Here is a 23367-nt window from a genome sequence, read left to right as displayed (position 1 = left end):
ACAGCAAACAGAGGGACTGATCAGCAACAGAACACACTAGAGAGGTTTATTTATTTATTTATTTATGGCGTTTACATGCTACCCCTCTCACCTCGAAGGGGACCCAGAGCAGCCCACAAGACACACATACATACAATGCACCATGTCACTAGCACAGCACAGAGATTGGGCCCTTTCTGGCATCTGGAGAACCTGGCAGGGTTTCCATGGGGCTGTGGGGGATCCTTTGCTGGGGGATCACACTGGCTGCTCTTGTCTTCTCCCAGGTCCCGAGGGCCAAGCCTCAGGTGGTTGCCTTGGAGCACAGCCTAGTTCTGGCAGGTGAGCAAAGAAGGCTGGGGAGGGCCTGAGGGGGTGACTCTGTCCGGTTGCTCTTCAGCCCTGTCTCTGGGAGGGAGGCAGAGCTCAACCCCTGAATCTGGGATGCTGCAGTCCAATCCTTTCCCTCTTTCCCAGGGGATGTTTGGAGGAGTGTTTTGCCTTAGACGTGAAGCATCTCTCCAAGTGCTCAGTATGTTTTTCCTCCATGTTTTCTTTTCTGTCATCCTCTTGCTCCATGTGTCAAGGTTGTGGGAATGACACTGCAAAGCAGGGGTGCTACCAGGACGCCGTGCTTCTCTTCACGGAAGCAATCAAGCTCAACCCCCGGGAATACAGGTGAGGTGGTTGCCCGTTGAGACAGTGTCCACATCCTGGACTTTTGTTGGATTGCTCATCCTCTGTGGCTCCTCAGAAGGGTTGCACTCCATGTTTCATGATCAGCAAAGCTGGGCCTGTCCAGCATCACTACGCACCTCACTGTTGGGACTCAGCCTGTGCTTGAACCTGTGAATGTGTTTCAGTCTCCTGATGTTTCTGTGTCTGATGTGGGTAATGAGGAGGGAGATCGGTCTCCTGTTGCTTCTGATGTGGGGGATGCTGGGAGTGACTCTGAGGTGCAAGATGGAGACACTTTGGTCAATGAATTTCATGCAGACACACACAGAGAGGCTTCGGTGCAAAGGGCAGATTCTCATGAGAATGTTTCTGTCAGATCTTGGGAGAAAGGTTTACTCCCTCCACCTGTAAGCTCTCCAGATTCTAGTTTGGAAAACAGTCTGGCACCTGGGAAAGTTAATGAGGAGTCGGATAAGCAGAGTCAGCGGCTGGAAATTAGCCAGAATCGACAAGAGGCCCAATATTTACATAGATCCGAAATAATTCGTCAGTTAAGGTCAAAGAATGGAAGAAAATGAAACCAGTTTTGGGGATTTAAGGTTTGCCTTTAGAAAATCTTGTCAGATGAGGCATCGTTTGGAAACCAAGCACAAGCCTCATGGAATTCCTGCTTAAGTGGTCTTGTCTTCATGGATTTTTCTAGCCTTTCAAGTTGACTAGCAGCGTCTGGTCTGTTCTTGCTTCTTGGTTGATTCCAGTCTGGATTATCAGTGCCTTGGATTGTATCTTCATGCTTTTTGGACATTGTTTTTGATTGCTACGTTTGGACACTGTTTTATCTTGCTGCCTTTGAATGCCTTATTGCTTTTTAGAATCTGATCTATCTTTACAAGCATTTATTTCTACTGGCTTTTTTTGCTAAGCTTTAATAAAAAGGATTGTTCCTTCACTCAACGTGTGGTGTGTTTACAGTCAGAGGGGCTATTTCCTGTTCTGGAGTGCAACACTCAAAACATCTCAGCTATTTTGTTTTTTGGGGAGTGGAGGGAGCTCCCTAGAGGCCCCTATGCTTCTAGTGAAGAGTTGTTGTAGGTTTTTCGGGTTATATGGCTATGTTCTAGAATCATTTTCTCCCTTCTCTTTATTAGAGAAAGAGGTTGAGTATGGAAAGTGGTTAAGAAAACAGCTTCATTCCTGGAACAGGGATTGCTGGCTTGCTGCAATGTCCTGTAAAACTGAGGACAGAGGCTCCTCCACTTTGTCCCCCTCTTGCCCCCCCCCCCACAATTGCTTAACTTTAAGTTAAGCTCTTTAAATCAAGACATTCTAAACCATATCTAAGCCATTGTTGCGCTTGTTGCTAAATGCTTGTTGTTATTGTTACTGTCTATTGTTTACTTTTGTTTATGAGATTTATTTTAACTGTTGTATTGATTGTTTTCTTATTGCTTTTACTGTTGATGTATTTTGGGCTCGGCCTCATGTAAGCCGCACCGAGTCCCTTGGAGAGATGGTGGCGGGGTATAAATAAAGTTTTATTATTATTATATTGTTGTCCTTACGTTTTACCATCTCAAGCTGTATGGGAGTATAGTATCTAGATTGAGGAAAGTCATTGTGATGTATGACAACCCCAAGGATGCCATGAGGTTTTCTTGGGCCAAGAAGACGGGTGTTTCTGTTGTTCTGACTGCCCTCCTCTCCTCTCTCTTTCTGCTCAGGTTCTTTGGGAACCGCTCCTTCTGCTACGAGAGGCTCCAGTGCTATGCAGAGGCCCTGCGCGATGCCCAGCTAGCCCTCAGCCTGCAGCCCGGCTGGCCCAAAGGCCTCTTCCGCCAGGGCAAGGCCCTCATGGGCCTCAAGGTACCAAAGGCTTTCCTCCCTCAGGGCAGTTGAGGATGTGGGGTGTGCTGGGGGTGCGGCAGAATAGCCTCTCATTAAAGTATAAGCCAGATTTGTTGTTATAAGTTATTCCAATGCTGTACTTTACTATTCTGTATTTATTGACCAGTCAAAGGTTTGTTGACTAAAATCAAGGCTACTGAGAATGACCTCTCCCTTTTCTCCCCAGAGGTACGCAGAGGCAGCCAGAACCTTTGAGGAGCTCATGCGACTGGAGGATTTCCGAGGGGATGCTGCCATCCAGCTGAGGCTCTGCCAAGCCCATTGCCTGCTGGTGAGGAAGACAAAGGTGGAGGTGTCGGGCCTAGCTGGGGTGGCACAAACCAAGGGGCTCCTAGTTGTGCCCCTACGAGGTCTGTTGGCCCTGTCCATGCGGGTGGGCTGGATGTAGAGCAGACAGAACTGATCTGTTTGTCTTACTGACTGAACTCAATAATTCAGGAAGAGTCAGAAACGACTGAACAAATTAACAACAATAATAATTATAATAATAATTTATTTCTAGGCCGTCTACTCTCCCCAAAGGGACTCAGGGTGGTTTACAGACACAAAAAGGCAAACATTCAGTGCCTCAATGTATTGTCGAAGACTTTCATGGCCGGAATCACTGTGTTGTGTCTGACACACTCCGAATACACCATCTCTCTCCTCCTCATGGAGCAGAGAGGTGGGTGAACCAGACTCCTCAGGTCTGTCACAATTTAAGCATCTTTACATTGAGTCTTTTATAGGAATATCCTGCTGATGTAGTCCCAAAAATGTAAATTAATGATAGACGTCTCCCATCCTGGAATAAGTCGACTCCAACTCGGTTTCCTGTTGAGTCTTCTTGATTGGTGTTAGCCTTAATAATAAATAATAATAATAAAAAATTATTTATACCCCGCCACCATCTCCCCAATGGGGACTCGGAGAGGCTTACATGGGGCAAAGCCCAGACAACATATTACAACAAGATAAAACTAAAGCATAAACAATAAATATCATAAAAATTACATAAAAGAAAGGAAAAAATTATAAACATAACCATAAAGTAACATTCCAATAAACACAATCACAATGGCAATGGGCGGGCCACATGTACAGGATAAAATGATTAAAAAACACTTATGAGATAAAAATAGGAGCAAGTTATTTGCAGGGGGCTCATAAAGACCACTCTGACCAAAAGGTCATGAGTTCGAAGCCAGCCCGGGTTGGAGTGGGCTTCCAACCAATTGTGTAGTCTGTTGTCGACCTTTTACAACTCGAAAGACAGTTGCATCTGTCAAGTAGGAAAATTAGGTACCACCTTGTGTGGGGAGGTTAAATTAACTAATTTATGAGGCCATAAAGAAGACTCAGCAAAGCATTCCAGCGGGGAAGCACCTTGTGTGGGGAGGTTAAATTAACTAATTTATGAGGCCATAAGACTCCAGCAAAGCACTCCAGCAAAAGCATGTGGAGAATGCGGAAGTACTTCATCAGTGTCGCAGATGGACAATGAAAGCGACAGCTCCCCTGGTGGCCAGAAAAAGTTAAATAGCCTCTGTGTATGTCTGTATACATCGTATGTCTAATTGGCATTGAATGTTTGCCATATATGTGTACATTGTAATCCGCCCTGAGTCCCCTGTGGGGTGAGAAGGGCGGAATATAAATGCTGTAAATAAATAATAAATAAAAACACAGCGTTGTGAAGCTAAACTTCTGTTATGATTTTACATAGCCTTCTGTTGACTTCCTTAACATAAGGAATGTTGTAAACATTTCTCTTATCTCTGTCCAGTTCTTATCACAGTTTATTTTTCAGTTCTTATTAGCAACTTTTAATTACAGTCCAGCAAGCAGGTAGTTAGTCATTGCAGGCCTTAAGTTTTTACTGGTGTCCAAATTATTAACTCCATCCATACATCCTTCCATTCAATTCATTCGTACCCACATATCCTATTAAATCCACGTTTATCAAATCTGCAATGATATTTTCATGATAGAGATGCAATTAAAACAACAATCCAGCAGGAAAGCTCCCTTCAAAGGCCAACAGCAAAGGGAAGAAAAGCTTCATTAGATCAGCTGTGGGAAAGGGTGCGGGGTGGGTAGATAGATGAATTTCCTGCTTTGCTGTCCACACCTTTTCTGCTGAGGCTCCTTCCTTGTGTCAACAGCCTCAGAGAAGTGTGTGTGTGTGTGTGTGTGTGTAAGTGCAAGAAAAGTGTCAACCCTGGCAGCCTGACCTAGGGTTAAAAAAAAACCCTTTCTGGCATTGGAGGATTTGTCAGATCCTTGGAATCAGAGTGGTGGCCTTCCTTTCAATAGGGACTCATCCAGACTTTGGTTTTCATTGAAACCATGCTGCAGTCCCTCTCCTGGAGGCATTTGGGGAGAGGGCCCTTTTTGTGCCTGTGACCCATATGCAGGCTTCCGACGTTGATTCTCCTGTCCTTTGTCTCAACAGGGGAATAGCAGCTGCCTGCCCAGGTGGAACATCCCTCCCAGAGGACCCCAGCTGCCTCGGCCTGGTAAGTCGCTCCTGTCCGAAATATTAAAAATTAACTACCGTATATACTCGAGTATAAGCCGACCCGAATATAAGCCGAGGCACCTAATTTTACCATAAAAAACTTGGAAAATGTATTGACTCGAGTATAAGCCGAGGGTGAGAAATGCAGATGCTACTAATAATCATCAGTAGGTTAAATGTTTTTGTGTATTTACATAAAACTGTAATTTCAGATAAGACTGTCCAACTGTCCAAACCATTATGCTAACCTTCCTCAATGTAAATGTGCTTACGTATCCTTCCGATAATAATAAAGAGAGTAAAATAATAAATGTAATAATAATAATAATAATAATACATAGAATAAAATAATAAATGTAATGAAAATAGTACAGTAAAATAATGTAAAGGTAATAATAATAATAATAATAATAACAATAATACATAGAATAAAATAATAAATGTAACAAAAATAATAGTACAGTAAAATAATGTAAAGGTAGTAATAATAATAATAATAATAATAATAATACATGGAATAAAATAATAAATGTAACAAAAATAATAGTACAGTAAAATAATGTAAAGATAATAATAATAATAATAATAATAATACATAGAATAAAATAATAAATGTAATAAAAATAATAGTACAGTAAAATAATGTAAAGGTAATAATAATAATAATAATAATAATAATAATACATAGAATAAAATAATAAATGTAACAAAAATAATAGTACAGTAAAATAATGTAAAGGTAATAATAATAATAATACATGGAATAAAATAATAAATGTAATAAAAATAATAGTACAGTAAAATAATGTAAAGGTAATAATAATAATAATAATACATAGAATAAAATAATAAATGTAACAAAAATAATAGTACAGTAAAATAATGTAAAGGTAATAATAATAATAATAATAATAATAATACATGGAATAAAATAATAAATGTAATAAAAATAATAGTACAGTAAAATAATGTAAAGGTAATAATAATAATAATAATAATAATAATAATAATAATACATAGAATAAAATAATAAATGTAACAAAAATAATAGTACAGTAAAATAATGTAAAGGTAATAATAATAATAATACATGGAATAAAATAATAAATGTAATAAAAATAATAGTACAGTAAAATAATGTAAAGGTAATAATAATAATAATAATAATACATAGAATAAAATAATAAATGTACCAAAAATAATAGTACAGTAAAATAATGTAAAGGTAATAATAATAATAATAATAATAATAATAATACATGGAATAAAATAATAAATGTAATAAAAATAATAGTACAGTAAAATAATGTAAAGGTAATAATAATAATAATAATAATAATAATAATAATACATAGCATAAAATAATAAATGTAACAAAAATAATAGTACAGTAAAATAATGTAAAGGTAATAATAATAATAATACATGGAATAAAATAATAAATGTAATAAAAATAATAGTACAGTAAAATAATGTAAAGGTAATAATAATAATAATAATAATACATGGAATAAAATAATAAATGTAATAAAAATAATAGTACAGTAAAATAATGTAAAGGTAATAATAATAATAATAATAATAATAATACATGGAATAAAATAATAAATGTAATAAAAACAATAGTACAGTAAAATAATGTAAAGGTAATAATAATAATAATAGTACATAGAGTAAAATAATAAATGTAATAATAATAATAATAGAGTAAATAATGGAAATTTAATAATAGTAATAGAGTAAAATAATAAATGTAATAATAATAATAATAATAATAATAATAATAGAGTAATTAATGGAAATTTAATAACAGTAATAGAGTAAAATAATAAATGTACTAAAATAATAATAGTAATAATAATAATAATAATTATAATAATAGAGTAAATAATGGAAATTTAATAACAGTAATAGAATAAAATAATAAATGTACTAAAATAATAATAGTAATAATAATAATAATAATAGAGTAAATAATGGAAATTTAATAACAGTAATAGAGTTAAATAATAAATGTACTAAAAATAATACTAATAACATAGTAAAATAATAAATAACCTTGACTCGAGTATAAGCCGAGGAGAACCTTTTTACAGTAAAATAATGTAAAGGTAATAATAATAATAATAATAATAATAATAATAATACATAGTGTAAAATAATAAATGTAATAATAATAATAATAGAGTAAATAAATGTAATAATAATAATAATACATAGAGTAAAATAATAAATGTAATAATAATAACAATAGTAATAATAATAGAGTAAATAATGGAAATTTAATAATAGTAATAGAGTAAAATAATAAATATAATAATAATAATAATAGAGTAAATAATAGAGTAAATAATAGAGTAAATAATAGAGTAAATAAATGTAATAATAATAATAATAATACATAGAGTAAAATAATAAATGTAATAATAATAATAGAGTAAATACTGGAAATTTAATAACAGTAATAGAGTTAAATAATAACTGTACTAAAAATAATACTAATAACATAGTAAAATAATAAATAACCTTGACTCGAGTATAAGCCGAGGAGAACCTTTTTACAGTAAAATAATGTAAAGGTAATAATAATAATAATAATAATAATAATAATAATACATAGTGTAAAATAATAAATGTAATAATAATAATAATAGAGTAAATAATGGAAATTTAATAATAGTAATAGAGTAAAATAATAAATATAATAATAATAATAATAATAATAATAGAGTAAATAATAGAGTAAATAAATGTAATAATAATAATAATAATAATAATACATAGAGTAAAATAATAAATGTAATAATAATAATAGAGTAAATACTGGAAATTTAATAACAGTAATAGAGTTAAATAATAACTGTACTAAAAATAATACTAATAACATAGTAAAATAATAAATAACCTTGACTCGAGTATAAGCCGAGGGGAACCTTTTTAGCCTAAAAAAGGGGGCTGAAAACCTAGGCTTATACTCGAGAATATACAGTAATTTTCTATAAAGAAAACCTCCCTATGGATGAGGTAACATTTATTAATTAATTATTTATTTACAGTATTTGTATACCGCTTTTCTCACCCCAAGGGGGACTCAAAGCGGTTTACACATAAGTAATGGCAAAATTCAATGCCCAGTACAATTACAATTACAATTACACACTACGATAAGACATAAATCAAGTTAAAAACAGTGCATTGGTCTGTGTGTTTTTGTTCTTTTTATCACCTTTGGCGGAGCCCCAGTGGCACGGTGGGTTAAACGGACTGCTGACCGACAGGTCGGAGGTTCTAATCTGGGGAGAGTGTGGATGAGCTCCCTCTGTCAGCTCCAGCTCCCCATTCGGGGACATGAGAGAAGCCTCCTACAAGGATGGTGCCAGCAGGACTGCTGACCGACAGGTCGGAGGTTCTAATCTGGGGAGAGTGTGGATGAGCTCCCTCTGTCAGCTCCAGCTCCCCATTCGGGGACATGAGAGAAGCCTCCTACAAGGATGGTGCCAGCAGGACTGCTGACCGACAGGTCGGAGGCTCTAATCTGGGGAGAGTGTGGATGAGCTCCCTCTGTCAGCTCCAGCTCTCCATTCGGGGACATGAGAGAAGCCTCCTACAAGGATGGTGCCAGCAGGACTGCTGACCGACAGGTCGGAGGCTCTAATCTGGGGAGAGTGTGGATGAGCTCCCTCTGTCAGCTCCAGCTCCCCATTCGGGGACATGAGAGAAGCCTCCTACAAGGATGGTGCCAGCAGGACTGCTGACCGACAGGTCGGAGGCTCTAATCTGGGGAGAGTGTGGATGAGCTCCCTCTGTCAACTCCAGCTCCTCATTCGGGGACATGAGAGGAGTCTCCTACAAGGATGGTAACGCATCCGGTCATCCCCTGGGCAATGTCCTTGCAGACTGCCAATTCTCTCACAACAGAAGCGACTTGCAGTTTCTCAAGTCACTTCTGACACAAAAAATGTCATCTTTGGCTACTGGTGGTGGGTCACACTGCTGCTATACATTTATGGGGAGGGTCTTTTGTTAATAAGCCCACTTGCCCACACCTCCAGGAAGGGACAGAGTCTCGTCTCCTGCTTGTGCTCCTTGGGAGTAATGGGTGTCTCAGTGGATATGAGAATATTAGGGAATATGCCTGGAACCTAGGCCTTTCGCTCCTGAATGGCCTGGTCTCCTTTTCCTCTTCTCCTTCCCTCCTTCCTTCCCTTTGTCTTCTGGGCCAGGTGTGCAGCAAGGAAGGAAACCTGTCCCAAGCAACAACAGCAGTGCCCAGGCCGGAGGGCACCTGGCGCCATTCATGGTCACCAACTCACAGGGCAAAGTGGTCCAGCTTTCAGCGTCTCAGGAGCCGGCCAAGTGAGTGTCTGATTGGAATGACAGCGGGGAAGCGGCTTAAGTTGGAGGGAAGTGGGGCCCACGTTTTTGATTACAAAAGCGTGAGTCAAGCACTGAAAGAGTGAGTAGGCCGAAGCCTGATAGAGTCAGTGGGCCAAAGCTAGTGTCGTCCTGAGGAGAATGAGTAGGCCTGTGAGACGACGTTTCACTACTTCAGTCCTTTCACAGGTGCCTTTTTATGTGCCATAATGTGAGGGGGGGTGGGGGTGGGAATATTTTCTTTTTAAATCTTTTTACTGCCTTGTACGGAAACAATTTCCCTTTAAAATTGGCTGAGGCTTTCTTGTGAGCCTTTACCTTGAGGCTTTATATCACAGGCTTGAGACACTCTTGTAATAAACGAAGTAACAAAGTTTATTTATAACTTCTGGCTCCAATGCTTATGGTTACATTTGTGTGTTCTGTTACAGTCTTGAGTCTTACATTCAATATCATTCACTTGGTTAATTTTTTCCTATCAAACTTCAACTGTTTCACATCAACAAATATGTTACTTTTTCATACACTCTTGACAGAGCTATATTCTGCCTTAAACAACACTGGCACTTCTTTGTTTTCTTTAAAACTAGAGCTCCATTTTCCTAACTGCTTTTCTCTCACAGAAGTTCCTAACTGTACCTCACAAACAGGAATCCCTAACTGATCTTTTTTGACTCTCTAACTGCCTATTTTTAAAATTAACTCCGCCCCTTTGGAAAGTTCAGCTCTCTTCCCCCAACTGCCATTCTGGCTCAGTGGCCTTTTCAAATCCTGGCCTACACTCATCTGCATACGACCAATCGGCTGCACATATGCAAATTAATCTTGCCTCTACTGTTTCTACCCTATTTGAGCCAATTCTGCCACATTGCAACATAGAGCTATACATCAAAAATTTAACATAGATCAACAAATTCACTACAGCCTTGAAATGGTCTTTGAGTGAAATTTGCAAATGCTAAGCAAGGGGCTTTGAATGAAATTAACAGCAAAAGAGAAGTATACCCTTTCTTTGTAGAAAAAGAGCAACACGGAAGAAAATGTTTTTAAGAAACAAGATGTGACATGTAGAGGTCATACAAAGTTGAGCTTACATAGGAAGTTGAGTTGTGGTTAAGCCAAAGGTTGTGGTTAAGCGCAGAGTCTGCAGGTACAAGAAGGTACTTTCCATCAAAAGGTCAAGGGAGTGGGGCTGGAAAGAAAGTACTTTCCATGACCTATTACTTGAGTATAAAGATCAGCAAAAACAGAGGAGGAGGCGGCAGTCTTGGAAAGCACAAACAGAAGTGCTTCTGTCCGTCTCATGTTGATCAAATTGATTAAATGGTGTCTTACATGAACCAATTGGACTCTGTGGATTTCTTTGAAAAGGGACCCCACACCCTAAACCCGTGATCCCTTACAGGCCGAAGCCTGTTAGTCAGTGGGCCAAAGCTAGTGTCGTCCTGAGGAGAGTGAGTAGGCCAAAGCCTGTGAGAGTCAGTGGGCCAAAGCTAGTGTCGTCTTGTGGAGAGTGAGTAGGCCGAAATCTATTAGAGTCAGTGGGCCAAAGCTAGTGTCATCCTGAGGAGAGTGAGTAGGCCAAGGCCTGTTACTGTCAGTGGGCCAAAGCTGGTGTCGTCCTGAGGGGAATGAATAGGCCGAAGCCTGTTGTGTCAGTGGGCCAGAGCTAGTGTCGTCCTGAAAAGAGTGAGTAGGCCAAAGCCTGTTAGAGTCAGCGGGCCAAAGCTAGTGTCATCCTGAGGAGAATGAGTTGGCCAAAGCCTGTTACTGTCAGTGGGCAAAGCTAGCGTCGTCCTGAGGAGAGCGAGTAGGCCGAAACCTGTTAGAGTCAGTGGGCCAAAGCTAGTGTCGTCCTGAGGAGAGTGAGTAGGCCGAAGCCTGTTACTGTCAGTGGGCCAAAGCTAGTGTCAAGGGTCTGGAGAACAAGCCCTATCAGGAGCGGCTTAAGGAGCTGGGCATGTTTAGCCTGAAGAAGAGAAGGCTGAGAGGGGATATGATAGCCATATATAAATGCGTGAGAGGAAGTCATAGGGAGGAGGAGGGAGCAAGCTTGTTTTCTGCTCCCCTGGAGACTAGGGCGCAATGGAACAATGGCTTCAAACTACAAGAGAGGAGATTCCACCTGAACACGAGGAAGAACTTCCTGACTGTGAGAGCCGTTCAGCAGTGGAACTCTCTGCCCCGGAGTGTGGTGGAGGCTCCTTCTTTGGAAGCTTTTAAACAGAGGTTGGATGGCCATCTGTCAGGGGTGATTTGAATGCAATGTTCCTGCTTCTTGGCAGAATGGGGTTGGACTGCATGGCCCATGAGGTCTCTTCCAATTCTATGATTCCCTGCAATGAGAAGAATAACTAGCTGACTCTTGTTTCAGGAAGTGGTTTGCCGTGTGGGTGGGGAACCTCGTCCCAGCAGTCACTGAGGAGGCCCTGCTCCGCTACTTCCAGCCGTAAGTATCCACCCTCTTCCTTGCTTCTGGGCCAGATCTTTCTCCCTAGGCTGCAAATGTGCAGGTACACTCACCCCAGAATGACAAGAAAGCAGAAGGGCTGCCTGGACAACAGGGGGGTCCTTTTCCACAGTGCCCCCCTTCCCTGTGGCCCAGGGCAACCTTACAGGCAGAGTGACGCTTCCTCTCCTTGGGGGGCAGGTTTGGGCCCATCGCTTCCATCCGCCGCCTCCCTCAGAGGTTCTGTGCCTTCGTCAACTACACGCGCCGGGAAGCAGCCGAAGCCGCCTTTGCAGCATTACAGGTACGTGGTATTGGACGGTTGTGAAAGTGAAGAGCAGGGAAAATAAGCAGCAGCAAAATATACTCATTTCAACAGAGCAGAAGCTTCCAAACACAGCAGGAGCTAATTATATATATATATATATATATATATATATATATATATATATTATTAGCTCCTGCTGTGTTTGGAAGCTTCTGCTCTGTTGAAATGAGTATATTACGATGTTTTATTGATTGTATGTGATATTATGGTTGGAAACCGGTCTGAGTCCCTCAAAAGAGGTGAGAAGGTCGGTATACAAAACTTTTAAATAAATAAGTAAATATATATATATATATTTATTTAAAAGTTTTGTATACCGACCTTCTCACCTCTTTTGAGGGACTCAGACCGGTTTCCAACCATAATATCACATACAATCAATAAAACATCGTAATACATATTACAGTAAAACATTAAAACAGCAATTACAATCAATAACTATAATGGTCAGTCGTCACACTAAAATTGTTGCTCATCATCCTCCATCCATATCTCAGGGTGTTGGCTCACTCGTGGAGTGCCTGTCTCCATAACCACATCTTCACCTGTTTCCTAAGTGTCAGGATAGACGGGGTGGTTCTGATCTCCAGTGGGGGAGAGTTCCAGAGCTGAGGGGCCACTACCGAGAAGGCCCTGTCCCTCGTCCCCACCAGACGCGCTTGCAAGGCCGGTGGGACTGAGAGCAGGGTCTCTCCAGACAATCTTAATAATCTTGATGGTTCATAGGGGAGAATACGTTCGGAGAGGTAAACATGGCCGAAGTCGTTTAGGGCTTTATAGGTTAACACCAGCACTTTGAATTGTGCTATTTGTACCCCGCTACCATCTCCCCAAGGGACTCGGTGCGGCTTACATGAGGCCAAGCCCACAACACATCAATAAACAAAAGCAATAACAAATAATCAATACAAACAGTTAAAATAAAACTCAAAAACAAAAAATACACAATAAGCAATAAACAATAACAATAGCATTCAGCATTTAAAAACCTATGGCCGGGCCAAATGTAGTAATTAAAATTTAAAAATGCTGGGCATGAAACAAGGTAAGGTAAACTAGGATATAATAATAATAATAATAATAATAATAATAATAATAATACTTTATTTATACCCCGCTACCATCTCCCCAGGGGACTCGGTGTGGCTTACATGAGGCCGAGCCCAGAATACAACAATACAAGCAATAACAACAACAATACAAGCAATTAAAATCAAACAAAACAATAACATAAGCATCAGCAGTAGGACAACACACTTTAAAATCTATGGGTAGGCCGAATGTAATTAAAATTTAAAAATAATGCTGGACATGGGCGAAAAAGTGATGGGGCAGTTTGTGGAAACATACAAGCAGACCTAAAACAATATAAAGTGCTTTGGAGGACAAAGTGCTATGGGATCATTATTCTGGGAAGGCACACTGGAACAAAGGATTTTCAAAGGAAGGGTTTTCAAAGGAAGATGAGGGCGCGTAAACAATCCTAAATCAGTATTAAAGTGCATTTGAGGACATATTGCTAAGAGTTTTCCTTATTCTGGGAAGGCACACTGGAACAACCATGTTTTCAGGCTCCTCCTAAAGACTGAGCTTTTGTAATCAAAGGAGGAGACTCGAGTTTTAAAAGTTACCAAACTCCATCTCTATATAGGAAAACAAGGGTCCAGGTATCTAGCCAGGTATCTAGCTGTCTCCTGCATGGTGTTGTCCAAGGCTTTCATGGCTGGAATCGCTAGGTTGCTGTGAGTTTTCCAGGCTGTCTGGCCATGTTTCAGAAGCATTCTCTCCTGACATCTATGGCAGGCATCCTCAGAGGTTGTGAGGTTTGTTGGAAACTAGGAAAATGGGGTTTATATATCTGTGGAATAATGTCCAGGGTGGGAGAAAAAACTCTTGTCTCTTGAAGGCAAGTGTGAACGTTGCGATTAATCACCTTGATTAGTATTGCAATGCCTTGCAGCTTTAAGGCCTGGCTGCTTCCTGCCTGGCGGAATCCTAGAATCAAAGAGTTGGAAGAGACCTCCTGGGCCATCCAGTCCAACCCCATTCTGCCAAGAAGCAGGAATATTGCATTCAAATCACCCCTGACAGATGGCCACCCAGCCTCTGTTTAAAAGCTTCCAAAGAAGGAGCCTCCACCACACTCCGGGGCAGAGAGTTCCACTGCTGAACAGCTCTCACAGGAAGTTCTTCCTCATGTTCAGAGGGAATCTCCTTTCTTGTAGTTTGAAGCCATTGTTCCTTGTCCTAGTCTCCAGGGAAGTAGAAAACAAGCTTGCTCCCTCCCTGTGGCTTCCTCTCACATATTTATACATGGCTATCATATCTCCTCTCAGCCTTTGTTGGGAGCTCTTAGCTGGCCCTGATTGTTTCCTGTCTGGAATTCCCCTGTTTTCAGAGTGTTCCTCTTTGTTTACTGTCCTGATTTTAGAGTTACTGGGAGCCATATTTAGTTCATTTTCAGGTTTCCTCCTTTCTATTTAAATTGTTCACATGCTTCTTGTGGATTTCAATGGCTGGCTTCTCTGTGTAGTCAGACATGGTGGTTGTGAGAATGGTCCAGTGTTTCTGTATTCTCCAATAATCTGCTGCGTCCAGGTTGGTTCCTCAGGTGCTCTGCGATGGCTGACTTCTCTGGCTGAAGTAGTCTTCCGTGCCTTTCATGTCCCTTGATTCGTCTTTGGTCAATGCTGCTGCGTTTGGTAGTCCCGATGGAGACTTGTCCACAGCTGCATGGTATCTGGTAGACTCCTGCAGAAGTGAGAGGATCTCTCTTGTCCTTTGCTGAATGGAGCATTTGTTGGATTTTCTTAATGAGTCTGTAGATAGTTTGTATGTCGTGTTTCCTCATCAGCTTCCCTCTGCGGTCAGTGTTTCCCTTTATGTCTGGCAAGAACCCTTTCCCTCTGGGTGGGTCTCTGTCTTGACTCTCGTGGCCTCTTCTCGATTATCTTGCAGCTCTTCTCAGAGGAAGCCACAGGGAGGAGGGAGCAAGCTTCCTTTCTGCTTCCCTGGAGACTAGGACGCAATGGAACAATGGCTTCAAACTACAAGAGAGGAGATTCCATCTGAACATGAGAAAGAACTTCCTGACTGTGAGAGCCGTTCAGCAGTGGAACTCTCTGCCCCGGAGTGTGGTGGAGGCTCCTTCTTTGGAGGCTTTTAAACAGAGGCTGGATGGCCATCTGTCGAGGGTGCTTTGAATGCAATATTCCTGCTTCTTGGCAGAATGGGGTTGGACTGGATGGCCCAGGAGGTCTCTTCCAACTCTTTGATTCTATGATTCTATGATTCTTCTGATGTCTGAGGTGGAGTCTCCATTGGCCTGTAAGCCCAGTTGAGGTGGTTCAGTTCATCTTGGAGGAGGTGGGCTTCGCAGATTCTTTTTGACTGGTCTGCCAAGGCTTTAATGGTGCTTCTTTTTTGACTTGGTGATGGTTGCAGTTTTTGTTTAGGTTTCTATCCATGTGTGTAGGTTTTCTGTAAACTGTGTGGCTCAATTATTGACCTGGTTTGCGGATGATTAGGACATCTAGAAATTGCAGTTTTCCTTCATTTTCTTTTTCCATGTTGAATTGGATGTTTGGGTGGATGTTGTTAAGGTGGTCCAGGAACTTGTTGAGTTCTCCACGGCTCCAAATGGTGACATTGACAGTGTCATCCACATATCAGAACCATATTGTGAGCTTTTTGCTGCTGTTTCCAGGGCTCCAGTTAGAGCGCTCAAGGACCAGGACTTCCCAGTTGTCTCTCAGTGTCTATGCCACAGTTTTTAAGGTTGGCTTTAAGCCCATCTTTAAATCTCTTTTCCTGTCCACCAACATTCCGTTTTCCGTTATTATTTATTTATTTTATTTATTTACTGCACTTGTAGACCGCCGTTCTCAGCCCTAGGGCGACTCACGGCGGTGTACAACATATAAAATCAGGGACCATTACAACATAAGCAATATCACAACAACAATAAACAACATCACTATCCATAATACAATTACACTAAATCATTCGCGACGTCTCATCATTGAATCACAATCCAAATCTCGTTATCCATGTTCCGTTCCAGTCGTCATTGCCAATTGTTACAGCACTTACTCAAACGCCTTCTCAAACAACCACGTCTTTAATCTCTTGCGGAATGTCATAAGAGAGGGCGCCACTCTGATGTCCACAGGGAGGGTGTTCCACAGCCGGGGGGCCACCACCGAGAAGGCCCTGTCCCTCGACCCCGCCAGGCGTGCCTGTGAGGCAGGCGGGATCGAGAGAAGGGCCTCCCCGGACGATCTCAAAATTCTCGTGGGCTCATAGGCCGAGATGCGGTCAGACAGGTATTTTGGGCCGGAACCGTTTAGGGCTTTGTAGGCCAACACCAGCACCTTGAATTGGGCCCGGTAGCATATTGGCAGCCAGTGGAGCTGGAACAACAAGGGCGTTGTATGCTCCCTGCGTCCCGCTCCTGTTAGTAACATGGCTGCCGCGCGCTGGACTAGCTGGAGCTTCCGGGCCGTCTTCAAGGGCAGCCCCACGTAGAGAGCGTTGCAGTAGTCAAGGCGGGATGTGACCAGAGCGTGTACCACCGTGGCCAAGTCAGACTTCCCAAGATACGTTCTTGAGTTGGGAGTATTATTTACAGTATTTCTATACCGCTTTTCTCACCCCTAGGTGGACTCAAAGCGGTTTACACGTAACTGGCAAAACTTCAATGCCATACATTGGACACTGACGCGATGCCAATCCATAACAACCACGATAATAAAACGACAATTGAACATAAATCATAATTAGACAGTACATAAGCAATCATTAAAACAATAAATAATAAAAACAGTCTCACCAGTAACTGCTTTGGGAGACGATGATCTTTGGGCATTTGGACTACGTGACATTCGGTTCAGCGGAGTTCATGGCGTAGGACCATCGCTTCAATGCTGGTGGTCTTTGCTTCTTCTTCCAACACATTGACATTTATTTATTTATTTATTTGGAAGATTTCTATACCGGCCTTCTCACCTCAGCCGAGGGACTCAGGTCGGTTTACAGCATATATGCAATTACAAAATATACAAATACAACCAAGTGCAACATCATTAAGGATTAAAACAACACAGTAAAATAACAATAAAACATCATCATTACAATTACCCAGGCCAAAAGTCAATACAATCGCAGTCGTAGTCGTAGTCGTAGTCACAGTTCATTAAAGATTCATCAAAAGCCACATTCCAGAGCCAGGTCTTTAGTAATTTCCTGAAAGTCAGGAGGGAAGGGGCAGATCGAATTTCCAGTGGAAGGGAGTTCCAGAGCCAGGGAGCCACCACCGAGAAGGCCCTGTCTCTTGTCCCCACCAAGCGCGACTGCAAGGGTGGTGGGACCGAGAGCAGCCCCCCCCCCCCAGAAGATCCAACATTTGTCCACCTGTCTTCTTTCCACGAGATTGGCAGGATTTTTCAGAGGCAATTCTTATGGAATCGTTCCAGGAGTTGAGTGTGACGTCTGTAGACAGTCCACGTTTCGCAGGGGTAGAGCAGGGTTGGGAGGACAGTGGTTTTATAAACAAGCCCTTTGGTCTCCCTATGGATGTCCCGGTCCTCAAACACACTCTGCTTCATTCAGAAAAATGCTGCACTCGCAGAGCTTAGGCAGTGTTGTATTTCAGTATCGATGTTGACTTTTGTGTAGAGGTGGCTGCCAAGGGAGCAGAAATGGTCCACATTTTCAAATGTTACACCATTCAGCTGTATGTCTGGCCTTGCAAAGGATTGCCTGGTGACTGCCATATAATCCAGTTGAAACCAGAGAATCTGGATTTTATATGGTAGTATAGAAGGAGGCTGAGGGTAGGTTTGAACATCAGACATCTACTAATAACAAACCAGCCTTTGCAAGGCTTGCTAAACAAGCTGATTTTCTAGGTTCTTGTGGGTTTTTTCGGGCTATAGGGCCATATTCTAGAGGCATTTCTCCTGACATTTCGCCTGCATCTATAGCAAGCATCCTCAGAGGTAGTGAGGTCTGTTGGAATTAGGAAAATGGGTTTATATATATGTGGAATGACTGGGGTGGGGCAAGGAGCTCGTCTCTGCTGGTGCTAGGTGTGAATGTTTCAACTGACCACCTTCATTAGCATTTGAAGGCCTGCCTGAGCCTGGGAAAATCCCCTGTTGAGAGGTGTTAAGATGTGCCTGGTTGTTTCCTCTCTGCTGTTTTGCTGTTGTAATTTTAATTTTAAAAGCTGATTTTCCTTTTTGTGGAGTATAACTGAAGCATCTACTGCAGAATCCACTGTAAACAGTGCATGTTGTCGTTAACAGATTCATGCAAATGCCCTAAGACATCCACTAGGTGGCATCCAGGAGCCTTTTAGTTTTCTCAGATTTTATGTGACCCCAACATTGAGCTAAGGGAGCCCCATTTGGTGTCAGGGACCCACAGTTGAAGAAGCAACATTTCATTGACAGTTGGGGAGGGGCTTTGTCCGACTTCACCTCTGACCGTAAAGGGTTTGTTTGCTTCTCCCTTTTTACTACCCCCCCCCCCCAAATGCAGAACGTTGAAGTGGAAGGAAACAAGATTGTGCTGCAGCTCAAGCACCCAGTCCATGCCACGCCACCCCCCGTCAAGGCTCCTGGGGCCATCCGTCAGCCTCCAAAGGCATAAGCAAGGGCTTCTGGGTCACGGTGGCTGCCAAAGGTAAAGTGGGTGGGTGGGTGGGTGGGTGAGTGCGTGGGTGGGGTTGTGTGGAGGAAAGGCTTCAGAATAAGCATAGAGGTCCAGTTGCTGGTCGTGCGGGGAAGCCTGCCTTGTCTAGCCTGCTGGCTGTTCATTCGTTCAGTCGTCTCCGACTCTTCGTGACCTCATGGACCAGCCTACGCCAGAGCTCCCTGTCGGCCGTTACCACCCCCAGCTCCCTCAAGGTCAGTCCAGTCACTTCAAGGATGCCATCCATCCATCTTGCCCTTGGTCGGCCCCTTAAACCGTTCCACTTGGGGATCCCTTTTGACCTGAGAAATTTTTATGTGGCCTTAGGTATACAAATATGAAATCAGTGTAAACAACCATACATTTCTTTATTTACTTATTAATTTACTTCATTTATACGCCCCCCCCCCTCCCCCCGGTGGCGCTGTGGGTTAAAGCATTGAGCTGCTGAGCTTGTTGACCAAAAGGTTGCAGGATCGATTCCAGGGAGCGGTGTGAGCTTCCGCTGTCAGCCCTAGCTTCTACCAACCTAGCAGTTCGAAAACATGCAAATGTGAGTAGATCAATAGGTACCGCTCCGGCGGGAAGGTAACGGCGCTCCATGCGGTCATGCTGGCCACATGACCTTGGAGGTGTCTATGGACAACGCTGGCTCTTCGGCTTAGAAATGGAGAGGAGCACCACACCCCAGAGTCAGACATGACTGGACTTAATGTCAGGGGACAACCTTTACCTTTATCTTACTTCATTTATATACCGCTTTTCTCAGCCCTTGGGCGACTCAAAGCGGTTAACAATAGCAAAATTCAATGCTCAAATCATAAAAACAATTAAAACAATAACATAATAACATAATAAACAGTTAAACATCAATATAACATCTCATTAGCGTCTCAAAGTAGAATCAAGATCCAATCTCATCATCCGTTGTTCCATATTCCTATATTCATTTCACTGCCTATTCAAATGCCTGCTCGAACAATCAGGTCTTCACTTTCCTCCAAAATGCCAATAGGGAGGGGGCCGATCTAATTTCTGTAGGAAGGGCGTTCCACAGCTGAGGAGCCACCACTGAGAGCCACTTGTCTCTCATCCCCGCCAGATGTACCTGTGATGCAGATGGGACCGAGAGTAGGGCCTCCCCAGATGATCTTAATGTCCTAGATGGTATATGTCCTCATAACAAACCGGCATTTGCAAAGCTTGCTAAACAAGCTGGATTTCCTTTTTCTGGAGTACAGCTGAAGCGCCTTCTTCAGAGTCTGCTGTCAAGGCAGCACAACAGATTCCTATAAAGCACAATTTCTCAACCTGGAGGTCAGAATCCCTGGGTTGGTTGAGAGGGGGTGTCAGAGGGGTCGCCAAAGACCATCAGAAAACACAGTATTTTCTGTTGTTCAGGGGAGTTCTGTGTGGGAAGTTTGGCCCAGTTCTATCGTCGGTGGGATTCAGAATGCTCTTTGGTTGTAGATGAACTATAAATCCCAACAACTACAACTCCCAAATGCCAAGGTCTATTTCTACCAAACTCCACCAGTGTTCATGTTTGAACATATTGAATATTCATGCCAAATGTGCTCCAGATCCATCATTGTTTGAGTCCGCACTGCTCTCTGGATGTAGGTGAACTATTATTTGTTTATTTATTTCTCGCACTTCTACCCCGCCCTTCTCAACCCCTGAGGGGGGACTCAGGGCGGCTTACAAAAAGGCACAATTCGATGCCGGCACAACAACAAGATAAAAAATAAAACATTTAAACAGTAATTAAAACAATCCATTGTACATCACAATCCCTAAAAATAATCTAGTGCTCACCTTTTACCAGCTCAGAGTCCGTAAATTCAAATTCCACATTGTCCAATCCATCAATTCTAGTTGTCACTTGTGCCTTATCTATCCGCCAGATTACCCAAAGGCCTGGTCCCAAATCCATGTTTTTAATTTCCTTCTAAAGGAGAGGAGGGATGTCGATAACCTAATTTCCCCGGGGAGTGAGTTCCACAGGTGAGGGGCCACCACCGAGAAGGCCCTGCTCCTCGTCCCCACCAATCTCACTTGTGATAGAGGTGGGGCCGAGAGCAGGGCCTCCCCAGAAGATCTTAAACTCCGAGGCGGGACGTAGAAAGAGATGCGTTCGGACAGATACGCTGGGCTGGAACCATATAGGGTTTTGTATACAAACTACAACTCCCAAACTCAAGGTCAATGCCCACCAAACCCTTCCAGTATTTTCTTTTGGTCGTGGGAGTTCTGTGTACCAAGTTTGGTTCAATTCCATCACTGGTGGGATTCAGAATGCTCTTTGATAGTAGGTGAACTATACACCCCAGCAATTACAACTCCCAAAACTCAAGGTCAATGCCCACCCAACCCTTCCAGTATTTTCTTTTGGTCGTGGGAGCTTTGTGCGCCTACTTTGGTTCAATTCCATCGGTGGTGGGGTTCAGAATGCTCTTTGATTGTAGGTGAACTATAATCCCAGCAACTACAACTTTCAAATAACAAAATCAATCCCTCCCCCCAACCCCACCAGTGTTCAGATTTAGGTGTATTGGGTATTTGTGCCAAATTTGGTCCAGTAAATGAAAATACATCCTGCATATCAAATTTTATATTACGGTTCATAACAGTAGCAAAATAATTTTCTGATTGGAGGTCACCACAACATGACGAATTGTATTGAGTGGTTGCAGCATTAGGAAGGTTGAAAACCACTGATACAAAGATTCAGAAGATGGTGTTCAGTAACCTTTTACTGTTGACAGTTTTTTGGGACCCCAACATTGAGTGAAGGGGACCCCATTTGGGGTCGGAACCCACGGTTTAAGCAGCAGTGGTCTAGAACCTCCAGAACTGGTGTCAGAATCCCACTAGGGTTGTGGATTTGAAACAGCAAGAGGGCTGTGGTGGTGTTGGGAGCGATGCGCTGGAGGGAATGGGGCCAAGGAAGACTTGAATGCCAGCAACCTTTCTCTGCTCTCTCTTCCCCAGGACCGGGCTCCGAAGTCTTGGATACTTCTCTTGTCCGAAAAGACGCTGCTGGGCTTTGTGTTGGGCTCTTGTGTTGGGAAGGAGGACACTGGTGTCGGTTGGCACCAGGAGGACACTGGTGTCCATTGGCTCTTCCTTTGTGTTGGGCTCTTGTGTTGGGAAGGAGGACACTGGTGTCCATTGGAGCCAAAGACGAGGCATCTACAACCTCAGGAAACTTGCTTACAAGGCAGGGGAAAGTTAGAATGAGTTGGCCCCATGTGCTGCTCTGCCCCCTCTGCCATGCTTTGGCTTATATCCGAGCAAGATGCAGGAGGGTTGGAAATAGAGTCAGATTAGCCCTTCAGTTGCCCAAGTTGGGGGGTGGGAATTAATCTCAGGGGCCCATTGGGTCAGCATACAGGGCCAGGCCCTCTCAGCCTCCTTCCCTGGGGCAGGCATACCTCAAACCCCTCATTCGACTGCCTTCCTGCCTGCCTCTTTGTCTATGCTGAGGCGTCCCCGTCCCCTTCACATTGCAGGGATCCTTCTCCCAAAGGTGCCTTAAGGGAGGCAGGAGCCGAGCCCACCAAGACTTTGCCAAACAAAGGCCTTCTGCCACAGGCCTGCTGCATAATTTGGGGAAGAGAGGGCTTTGTGAATGCGGTTTGGCTCCTTGTGGGGAACAAGGGTGGTTCGGAGTTGCGTGGTGCAATACATACTGAGTCAGTGCAGAGATCGGGACCTGCTGCTGCTGCCGCCATGTTTTTTTCTACACTGTTGACAATAAAAGTACTAAAAAACAAATAGTCCAGGAAATTACTCCGTCAGAGTTCATGAAAACAAATACTGGATCTTCCAAGGTAAAACCCCAAAACTTGAGCATGAATCGGACAAGGCACTTAACACAGGAATCTATCCAAGGCAAGGCGACGAAGTCTTGACTCAATTCCAACATTGCTTCATCTGGCTACAGATTCTGTACTTGACACTTTTATCTTGCCTCATCTGCTTGTTGCCAATATGCTCCCAAGGTGTTGCACTCCAGGCCAGGAAGCCCTCTGACTTTGAACACTACACAGCCGAGTAAAATGCAAGCAGTTCATTGAAGTTATTTAAAAGCAGTAGCAGTAAAAAGCAGTCCACAAAAATAAGTAAATACTGCAGACTACTTCAACCAGAGAAATTAGCCATAGCAGAGCACCTGATGAACCAACCTGGACACAGCATTTTATTTGAGAAGACAGAAATGCTGGATCACTCTCATAACCACCATGTCAGGCTACACAGAGAATTCATTGAAATCCACAAGCATGTGGACAATTTCAACAGAAAGAAGGAAACCATGAAAATGAACAAAATCTGGCTCCCAGTATTTAAAAAAAACCTCTAAAATTAGAACAGCACAACAACAGAGAGGAAACAAACAAGGACTTATAATCACCTCTCAACAAAAGTTTGCTCCAGGCACTGCCAGGCCATCAA

At 42.4% G+C, this 23367-nt stretch overlaps 1 protein-coding gene across 2 annotated transcripts in view; it reads left to right on the top strand.

Moving 5' to 3' along the window:
* TTC31 (tetratricopeptide repeat domain 31) overlaps nucleotides 1-22689 on the top strand; it is a 43680-nt gene extending 20991 nt beyond the window's left edge. The window contains exons 7-16 of one of the 2 annotated variants that reach the window (XM_067468454.1): nucleotides 267-321; nucleotides 567-657; nucleotides 2379-2520; nucleotides 2729-2833; nucleotides 4997-5060; nucleotides 9286-9418; nucleotides 11811-11885; nucleotides 12087-12189; nucleotides 18757-18900; nucleotides 21904-22017. In XM_067468454.1, coding sequence (XP_067324555.1) covers nucleotides 267-321; nucleotides 567-657; nucleotides 2379-2520; nucleotides 2729-2833; nucleotides 4997-5060; nucleotides 9286-9418; nucleotides 11811-11885; nucleotides 12087-12189; nucleotides 18757-18867 — 879 coding nt within the window. In that variant the 3' untranslated portion in view covers nucleotides 18868-18900; nucleotides 21904-22017. Of the gene's footprint in view, nucleotides 1-266; nucleotides 322-566; nucleotides 658-2378; nucleotides 2521-2728; nucleotides 2834-4996; nucleotides 5061-9285; nucleotides 9419-11810; nucleotides 11886-12086; nucleotides 12190-18756; nucleotides 18901-21903 lie in introns of both variants that reach the window. The other variant, XM_067468453.1, reaches the window with a different exon arrangement.
* Nucleotides 22690-23367: the final 678 nt, after the last annotated feature.

Source organism: Anolis sagrei, chromosome 5 (genome assembly GCF_037176765.1).
Source record: "Anolis sagrei isolate rAnoSag1 chromosome 5, rAnoSag1.mat, whole genome shotgun sequence".
Lineage (NCBI taxonomy): Eukaryota > Metazoa > Chordata > Lepidosauria > Squamata > Dactyloidae > Anolis > Anolis sagrei.
This window is presented reverse-complemented; position numbering and strand designations above follow the sequence as displayed.